The sequence below is a fragment of the Exserohilum turcica genome, assembly GCF_000359705.1.
Source record: "Exserohilum turcica Et28A unplaced genomic scaffold SETTUscaffold_16, whole genome shotgun sequence".
In the NCBI taxonomy this organism is placed as follows: domain Eukaryota; kingdom Fungi; phylum Ascomycota; class Dothideomycetes; order Pleosporales; family Pleosporaceae; genus Exserohilum; species Exserohilum turcicum.
Window position 1 is genome coordinate 458,720 of NW_007359981.1, and position 9,768 is coordinate 468,487.

At 54.7% G+C, this 9,768-nt stretch overlaps 2 protein-coding genes across 2 annotated transcripts; one reads left to right on the forward strand and one right to left on the reverse strand.

Annotated features, from left to right (window-relative positions):
- Positions 1-671: 671 nt before the first annotated feature.
- On the reverse strand, positions 672-2,971 carry SETTUDRAFT_176784 (uncharacterized protein; the record flags this gene model as incomplete). Its single annotated transcript, XM_008026043.1, has 2 exons — positions 672-2,630; positions 2,684-2,971. The coding sequence occupies 2 exons, from the start codon at positions 2,969-2,971 to the stop codon at positions 711-713; spliced, it is 2,208 nt and encodes a 735-aa protein (XP_008024234.1). The 3' UTR covers positions 672-710.
- A 642-nt stretch (positions 2,972-3,613) lies between these two features.
- Positions 3,614-8,850, forward strand: SETTUDRAFT_176785 (uncharacterized protein; the record flags this gene model as incomplete). Its single annotated transcript, XM_008026044.1, has 3 exons — positions 3,614-3,786; positions 3,841-4,108; positions 4,160-8,850. The coding sequence occupies exons 1-3, from the start codon at positions 3,745-3,747 to the stop codon at positions 8,848-8,850; spliced, it is 5,001 nt and encodes a 1,666-aa protein (XP_008024235.1). The 5' UTR covers positions 3,614-3,744.
- Positions 8,851-9,768: the final 918 nt, after the last annotated feature.

The window sequence follows — 9,768 nt, forward strand, 5'->3', positions numbered from 1 at the left end:
TCGATTGGAACTGGAATACACACACACACACACACATATATATATATATATATATATACACTTTTGGAATTTTTCTCTACATTCTACAAATATACAATAGCTAGGATACTACAACAAAGGGAGAGAAATAAGATTTCAACATCTTTCTTTTCTCTCTTTCTCTCTCCCTCTCTCCCTCTCTCCTCCCCACCCCCCTTGTTTTTTTTGAGATTTCACACAAGTCCTACAATGTTACATGTACTCATGATACCGGAATTTTTTCTTCTTCTTTGGTGTTTGAAATGCATGTTGCTGAGGGGGGGGGTAGGTATTTGGTGAAACTTGAGATTGAGATTGGGATTGGGATTGGGATTGGGTGGAATGGATATGGATATGGATATGGATATGGTGGAAGAAGAAGAAGAAGAAGAAGAAGAAGAAGAAGAAGAAGAAGAAGAAGAAGAAGAAGAAGAAGGGGGATTATAATTCCCATCTCGCATTCACCGCACGGCACGGCACGCCCGCTCCATCAACATGAGTGAGTAGCATGTACGAAAAAAGAAACCCCCAGTAACAGCAACAGCAACAGCAACAGCAAGGAATTTTGTTCCATTTCATGTCTTTCATTCTCCTCTTGTCTTATTTTAATCGCTTGATAGCTACATTCCCCCCATCTACATCTACATCTACATCCCCACATCCGCATCAGCATTCGCATCCAACTGCATATCTTACATATTCCTAAACACATTACCACTGGCATTCCTCCTCTGAGCATTGCTCCTCCTATCATGGCGCTGGCCATTATCCTCACCATCCGCACCAGCACTATTGGAATGAGATTTCTTCTTCTGCTTGTGCTCAGGGGCAAATGTGATTTCGCGCTCGCCGACAACGGTTGTTGTATTGCGTGTAGAAGAGGATGAGGAATGAGGTTTATTAGTTTTGAGTTTGGACATGCGAGAGCCGAAAGTTTTGTCTTTTGTGGAGGCCGAGGCGCGGTGATGCTGGTGGTGTTGAGCCGACGAGGAGACGAGCATGTCTGGGCCATTGCGCTGGGAACGGTGGCCGGATTTCCTGTATGAGGCGGATGAGATGCGGGTATTATCTGTTTTGTTCGGGTGGCGGATTTGGTCTGGCTCTTCTGCGTTATCGCCATCCGAAGAGGAGTCTTCGTCCGAGGAACCCTTTCTGGATTCCAGTTCTTCTTGTTCGGCGGCTGTGAGGCCCTTGGGTATCTTTGTGCTGGGGTTGAGTTGCTGGTACTCGCGTGTGTGCTCGTCGATTTCGAAATCCGGGTCTTCGAACATCTTGGCGAAACGCGGGTCGTTGAGCACGCCGGCGGGCTGCGTGGTTTCTTCGACGGCGGGAGCGGCGGTAGTGGAGCGGTCCAGCATGTCGTCGTCGCCGCCTTGCTTGAGGACGCGCTTGGCTCGTCTGCGTTCTTGCTCTTCTTGCTTCTCCAGCATCCGCTCGGCGAGCTTCCGGTTGACCTTGACGGCCACCTTTTTGCTGCCGCGGATTCGGCTTTCGCGCTCCTTGTTGATCTTTTCGGCGATGCTCTTTGCCCGCTGTTCTTGCCAGAGGTCCGGATTCGAAATGAGTCGCGCTTCTTCGTACAGCTTCTGGGCAACGAAGAAACCGTGCATGTACGGGCGGAGGAGACTTGTTGTGCCGACGAGATGGTCGAGTGACAATTGTTTGAGCTGGTCCATGGTCAAGAACTTGAAGTTGTCATACACGTCTCCGGTTGAGCCCTTGCCAAAGGCGTTGGGGTCGTTGGGGTCCTCGGCCATTTCTTCTACAATGTTGTCGAGGAAGTGGCACCATCGGGGAGCTGAGCCCAGTTGTGGGATAAAAAATGAATGCTGCTGTCTTCCCTCATTTGCCGTTAGTAGCATGCCAGTCTTGGGAACCCATTCAACATGGTTCAAGTCGACCGAGGGCTGGACAGAGGTCCATGGAGTGCCGTCCTTTGCATCCCAAATCTTAATGACTCGCTTGTCTGCAGTGAGAATCTTTGGTTCGGGGGTCTGAGCGCCGTCGAGATAGATGATGTTCTTGATCGGGAACCCGTATCCCTGGTCTTTCTTCAGCAGCGGCTTCGGGGATCGCAAGTCGTAGAGATGTGTTATGCCATTGGAGTCGCCGACTGCCATTTCCAATCCAGTCGGCGAGAAGGCGAGAGCAGTCGTCTCGGACCGGCCCTCCCAGGCATCCTGGGGCGACGATAGTATGCCGACACGGGTGCGTGAGCGCGAATCAAAGTACTCGACAGTTCCTATTGACGTTCCCAATGCAAGCAGCCCGTGCGTCTGCTCTGCAATGGCGCCAGTGTTGACGGTACCGGCATCAATGCCGCCCTGTAGACCGCCTGTGTCATCGCTGCCCCCCACATCGACCTCATAGCTGCGCATAAACCGGCCGACCTCGAGGTTCAGCCTGAAACATTCACCCATGCCCTCTGCATTGACACCGACGGAAGGCACCAAACACTCGGCTGAGCGGCGGTCATATATGAGGTCGCGGCCATAGCGCGGTATGCGACTTGCGTAGTGGAGGCCGCCGCCGGTGTGAAACTCGATGCATCGGTCTTGCTGGAGATGGACGCTCTTGGTGGCGTCGGACGAGAGCAGGTGGAAGGTTTGGTTCTGGGGCGGGTCAGCACATGCGCAAGGCGAGGAGCCACGGGGAGAGTGCGTACAAGAGTGTTGGTATGGCGCGCAAAGGACAAGGACAGGTGGGGAAGGTAGTGGACGTGGATCTGGGGCTTGTATGTGCCGGTGCTCATGACCCAATCGCCATCGTCGCTGACGCGCACGCACTGGCTGGCCTCCTCAAACTCAAAGTCCTGCAGCAGGTTGACGCGGTTGGCGAATTCGGGGTCGTTCTTCAGACTGCGCTTGCGCTTGCGGATCAGCCACTCTGGGAGCGGGCGGGCCTCGCTGCCGCTGATTGTGTAGACGGGCACATTTCCGGTGGAGATCTTCATGGCGGGGGGCGGCAGGGAGACGGCAGGGCGTCGGGCTGCTGGCTGTGCTGGCTGTGCTGGCGGGTGGTTTGCAGCATGCGCGGTCGTCGTCGTCGCCGGCGGGCGAAGAAGTTGGCGATTGCAAAAAAGAGTGGGGCAGGGCGTGGACTAGAGCCGACTCGAACTAGGGGCGGCCAGGGCAGCTCAAGGGTGTTTGGGGCGCAGATGACCCGCAGTGGCAGCGAGCTGGAGCGAGCTGGAGCACGCATCACGTGATCGGGCCAAGAGGGCGCGCTCCCACACCCCCCCAGGCGCAGGCAGGCCAACGCGCGCCGCTTACCGAGCCGCCCTTTGCTTGTATGGTCCTGACAGCTTCCTCCACCCCAGCAGATGCATGGCCATAGCCCGACGCAGCCATAGCCAAACACCACCACCACCACCACCGCCCATCGCCGTCACGCATCGCATCGCATCGCCCGCGCGTCGACCCTCCCCCTCCGCCCCTCGTCGCCGTCGTCGGGTCGCCCGGCCGATCCCGTATATCCCCCGTCGGCCCCCGGTAGCGATGGTCATGCTTCATCTCCAACACGCTGCCGCACGACCAGACCATGTCGACTCGATAGTCCCCGTCGCCCCCCACCCACCGCACCCATTGCTATAATCGTTGCAGTCGCGCGCGACGCGTCGAGCGGCCCGCAGCGCAGTTGATGGAAAAGCTGTACAGCGCCGTCGCCGGAGTGAACATACGTCGCGAATACCACCTGAATGTTCCGTAGAGGGCAGCCGTCTCTCTAATGGAATTTCTCAAGACCTGCTCTACCAATGCGCAAGCTATAGTCCGTCCGCCCCGTGCCTCCTCTCCGCGCCCGCCCGTGCTAACCCGTCCCCAGGGTGACTTTGAAGCCATTGCATACCAAGCCATCTCCGTCACACGCACCACCACCACTACCACTACCACCACATCTGCATCCTCCAAAGCACGGCCCTGGCCTGCCTCCGAAGATGTACGCGCCGCCGAGGCGGAGCTGCGCCATGCACTTCACCTGGTCGCGCACGACGCCTCCCGCCCGTGGCTGTGGCTGTTCAAGCCCACCACGGTCGACAAGATAGGACAGACCAGCATCCAGCTCCCCGACCTCGACGGCTACCGCTTGCAGCGTTCGTTCTTTTCTCTTCGCGCTGTCGTAATACACTGCTGACACCCTCCAGGCGAGCACACGGGAGCCATCAAGGCCATCGATCTAGTCCGCCCACCCATGCGCCCGGGCACCCCACACACCACCGCTGCCTCCAACCAGCCCCCATCAACAAACGCGCCCCAACGAGGCCCGCAAGGTGTGGCCCCAAGGCAGGCGCAGGGCAACACACAGGCACAAACATCTGCCGATCCGCCTCAGCCTCCCGACTGCTTCACTCTGTACGAGCTCTTCACATCGGCCGTCATTGCATTGGTTTCGTTCCAAGTCGTCAAGAATTGCGATGTAGTCGCCTTGAACTACCGCACATTTGTGTCCAAGGCCACCAAGCAGATTGGCGATGCACAGGCAGATGCTGATTCGCAACCAGAGTTGCAGCGCCTTACCAGCATACATGCACACTGGACGAGTTCGGGCACCCTACTGCTATCCACCTTCACCGACAAAAATCACCTCATCCGTTGTTTGAGCAGCGTCTCGACGCAGCTCGAGGAGAGACAGCTTACTGGCAGATGCATTCGGGTAGCACCCAACGGCTTACTCGCCACCATCACGAGCTTCGAAGACCCCCTAGATTCTGTCGCCGAGGAAACTGGCGTCCGCCACCGAAAGCGCACCAAAGTAACGACTCTCGAGCAGAACATCGAAAAATGGAAGACAAGCGTCAGGCGCTGGCTGAGCTGGAAAGGCTACGCCTTGCCTGACTTGGAGAAGAGAAGCTCGTGGGTCAGAATACGTACCACGTTGATACCAACCTCTACGGTCTCGAGTCCAGCTTCTGTGGCCCCAGAGCGAGACGTGCTATGGCCGCGAGCACTATGCTTCTTCCACGTGACCGAAGAGCCAGACGCAATCGCCGCCGGAATCAACGTCTCTGATTCCAACGTAGTTAGGTGGTTTGAGACGCCAGAATCCACAGGCTTCAAAGACCCGCTCGACGTTGCGCAGGAATGGTTTCTGGGCAAGCCGGATCGCGACAAGATTCTCGAAGCACGAAGAAAGGCCAAAAAGGCAGAAGAAGATGCCGCCCGTCGCAAAGAGGAACACCCCAGTCTGCATCCATCATCACCGCTGAACGCTCGAACAGGCGCCTATGGCGACTTACAAGCAGTGGGCGGTGTGTATCCTACTCCTCCGGACGGAATTGCTCCCGGCACTGGCGTTTCCTACAGCGACACCCCTAGTGTGTCTGGTACAGCTTCCAACGTCATACTAGCCCCTGGAGGCAACAACCCTGCCATCAACCTCTCGGCTCCACCGCAAAACACCAAGGCGGACGATCAACAGATGATCACTACGTCTCCAGCCGTTCCTTCAGCAGCAGACAACTTTAACACATCTAGCGGCAACGATGATTTGTTTGAGGACATGGACGAGGATGGCTACGGCGGCGACCGCATCAACGACACTGATTTTGACTTTTTCGATGGCCCCGACAATGACGACGTTGACATGCTAGACGCACCAGCTCTACCCGAGCAAAATGCACCACCTGTTGATGTTATACAAGACCATGCGTCTGGGGCCGTTACCGAATCTCATCCCCAAGATGAAATGTCCGATCCTTTTGCGGCTCTCGAAAACGCACTTGCCACAGCGTCTGAACCTCCAATGGCTCACGACGACGTCAAAGGTAAAGACCGTGCCGATATGCGAGCACCCAAGATTGAAGATACTGGATTTTCCGACAGCAAAAAGTTGTCACCAACACGTCGAAACGTGTCTTTTTCTAAAGCGCCTACGCCACCTCTTAGCCCCAGCAAGATCTTGAAAGCGCTAGAGCCATCTCCGACCAAAAGGTCTGCATCGCGTACCCGAGCAGAAGGCGCTGTCGATGGCTACCGCGATGCTCAATTCGACCCGGTTGCATTCAATCGTAAGATGAGCCTGTCGGATGCAAAGTATCAAGGTGGACGGTTCAGTGCACATCGCCCCAGAACTGGGGATCGCCAAAGGGAGCCCAGTCCTACTCCTACCCTGGGGACTATAGCTTGTCAACCAAAATTTTCCAGAGACTTTCCTCTGCTTTCCAAGCTTCGTCTCGCAGCAGGTATTGCATCTGCAAACAGAATACCCGAGATTGCATCTCTAGCTCGTGCGGCTAGTGTAGACTCGGATTCTTCCAGTGAGACATCAGATGTATTCGACGAAGATTCCGGAGACGAAGAGGCAGAGGCGATGCCTGCTGTTGTCACGACTAACATCATTATGCCCGCGAAGAGAAAATTGCAAAGTGAGGGCAATGCTACTCCACTGTCGGTAACATCGTTTGCAGATTCACTAGGCGGTGACTGGATGGAATTGTACGGATTACATCTAGACGAAGCATGTCTCAACACCTTCGAACCAAGTCTGTGGGATTGGTCATTAGTCAATGTTCCCGGCCCAGCTGAACGACTTGTAGCAGGGGCACGATACAGTCTTCCTGCTTTGCTCCCCAGTCCTGCGCAGATGCCCGATACCCCTACTTCACAGCCTGATCCCACATACGAAGTGCCAGACGAAAAGCCTTTGAGTGGTAAAGAATGCATCTCCATCACACAGATTGTGACTGACCAGATTGTCTCTACAACACTCGACATGCTTGGGGAGGACTCACCTATCAGAAGCGAACCCACCATGGATCCTGTGGCAGAGAAGCCTTGGAACAGCGTCATCAAAGAGATCTTTCCAACCGCTGCAGACTGTGATTTGCCTACACTTGTTGGCGTCCATGAAGTGTTCCAGGACTATGCAGCTTTGGCCAAGGCACAGCAACGACCTCCAGCACGAAAGAACGATGGCCCAGCAATCACAGGGAGCCACATGTACCAAATTCAAGCACCGTTCCTGCGAGTGCGTCGTGCGGAAACGCACTGGGACTTGCTGCCACCTGCGGTAGCATTCTGGGAGCCTCTAGGACTCTCACCTATCAGCACCCAAAAGAACATTGTCGCGTTCTGTGTGTACCCACACAGCGATGCTATTCGCCCATGCTTGGAAAACTTTCTACTCAACCTGCAGCTCGCCTACGATGGCTGTAAACTAGGCAGTCATAGTCGAGTCGAGACGGTCGTGGAGTTTGAAGGCGGCCTTGTACCCGTCAAGGCAACATCGGCCATCACACCGCGGGACTCTTTCAAGCTTCTCAAAGAAACGTGCATTCAGCTTGGCAAACTCCTCGCTCTTCAGCATAGCAAGATACGCGAGCAGCAGCAAGACTCAAAGGTCGATGCTTTTGTCATCTACATGATTGATCCTTTCGGTGGGCCATCGGCAGTCTGGGAGCTCTGTTCAGCTTTCTGGGCGCTTTTCCAGGCTTATACCCAGGTCCATCCAGGACGTACAGACCAACCACAGAAGCCGGATGTTGTGTTACAGATCATTCCCATCAAGTACATTTCCTCGTTTGATACCCCGGTCGTCCTCGACCCATCTACTTACTTTAGCCTTGCACGAGAAGTCTACGACCGCTGCCCGCCAAGCGCACCCAGTGGCGACAAGACGTCCCTCAGTATATACAAAGCGCCCGCGTTCCATCTAGAAGAGATCTTGCCACGCAACATCCCTTTCAAGCTTATATCGGAGCCAGCCCAGGATCTGCTGCGAGAAAACACCTACATGCATCTCGGCTACGCCATCAGTCTCGATGGTACCTGGGTTACCGCCGCATGGACAGACAGCTGTGGCAAGTCTCAAGCAGTCGTCTCCTACCACCTGGGAACACGTATGTTTCGAGAAATTGCAAAAGAGATCTGGCAAACGACTATCGAGATACTGCAATCCCGAAGAGTTAATTGGCGCGTCTGCATCGCCAAAGCCGGTGTACTCGAAAGGGAAGAGCTCGAGACATGGGTATTCCTCATCTCATGTCCAACGCAGATCAACGTATTTGTGACGTTGCTTACGGCAGTTGATGCCGATCCGCCGTACCAATTCACACCTACTGTGTCCACTCAAAACACAGCGACCGGCGCTGGCGCAACCACACCAGTTTCAACACCACAGGCCGGAGTGTCACCCTCTGATCCAGGGCCAGGCCTGACGCCTGCTGCAACACCAGCCGCGGATCCAACAGCCACCGACCCAACAGCCGATCCCGAAGCACGTCTCGTGGATGTAACTGACGACACGTGGGGTATAATTCTTGCCCACCGTTTGCACAACTCATACTCGTCAACTCAATTTAGCCCAGCACTGATATCCGGTCTACTCGTCAAACGCGGCGAAACAATTCAAACATCCAACAGCACTGCGCATCCCATTCCCGATCCAGAGCAAGGACCCATTGTCGTGGCCGTCAATTTCCTCTGGATCGGTGCCGTAGGCTCATCTCGCAATGCCACCAACTCCCCTTTTCCACCTACTTCTTCGTCCGCTACACCCTCCAGCTCTTCTTCAGACCTCCCCAGTCCGGGCGGCTCCAATCTCCCCAACCCATACGCCAGTAACCCTGGTACCCCGCAAAGTCCGGGGCCGGGCCAAGAGGGCCAGAGAAGCACAACTAGTCTCATGTGGACGCCTACGCCGCAGACGAGAACTACAGCTGAGGGATTGCTCAAGGAAGTCCTGGGCCAGTTTAGGGCGTTGGGCTTGTTGGCTAAGTTGAGAGGTATGCGAGGCACGCGTAATGGAACCGTGCCTTGGCATGTAGCTGCTGCTAAGAGGGGAGTTGAGGGGCTAGGCAAGATTGGTGGTGGTGGTATCAACGGTACTATAGCATGATGAGATTTGTGTGGCATATTTTTCGAGTTTTCGGTTTTTTTTTTCACGGCGTTGATTGCATCGGGATATACCAGGGTTTTCTCTTTTCCTAGTCCCTTTCTTTTTTTAGTTACTTCAATTCTTATCATTTTGCAGATTTCAAGTTTTCCCCCTTTACTTTTCTCTTGTGATTTGATTTTCCCCTCTCTATTTCTCTCTAACGTATGTGGCAAGCGAGCGCCGCACCCCACCAAACCTGCGCACCTCTATAAGCCTGTAGTTCCACCACAATATAGTTGTTTTACTACATATTAACATAATAGATTAAGCAGTACCTAGAGTATCTTTCTTGCACGTACGCGAGTTATGGCCAGTCTCTCTGCACCTACTACAGCGCGCCAAAGCCTGGCGGCTAACACCTGATCGCTCTCCTCTCTGACGCTCTTCATGAGCAATCTGCTGATCAGCCTCGCGCTGAGCGAGTAGATCCTCTCCAGCTCCCTTTGTAAGTACTCCTCGCTTCTGTATCCGCTTTTTCTTACGCTGCCTACGCTTTGTTGCTGCCTCATTAGCCCTCTCAAGGCTGGCGAGCCGATCGCGCATTAGCTCAGCCGAGAGCATCATTATCTCTGCCCCCTTCTTAAGCTGGCCAATTGCCGCAATAATTGACGCTGGTGATGAACTCTTATGCCGCTGAACCCGGTCACGTATTAGCGTTGATTGGGCTTCAAGCTCGCGTACGTTGCTTGGGGTACGAGCCTGCCAGACAGCCTCTGCGACAGCAGCTGGAGGAGTAGGCGTACGCAGCTTTATGTCAAGCTTTGATAGAACAGCGTCTGGCTGGAGAGGAACAAGGCCTGCGCCTTAAAGGCTGAGCGGATATTGGCTGGTGTGAAGGATCGATCAAACGCTGCCTTAAACGCTGGTAGAAACTCGAGC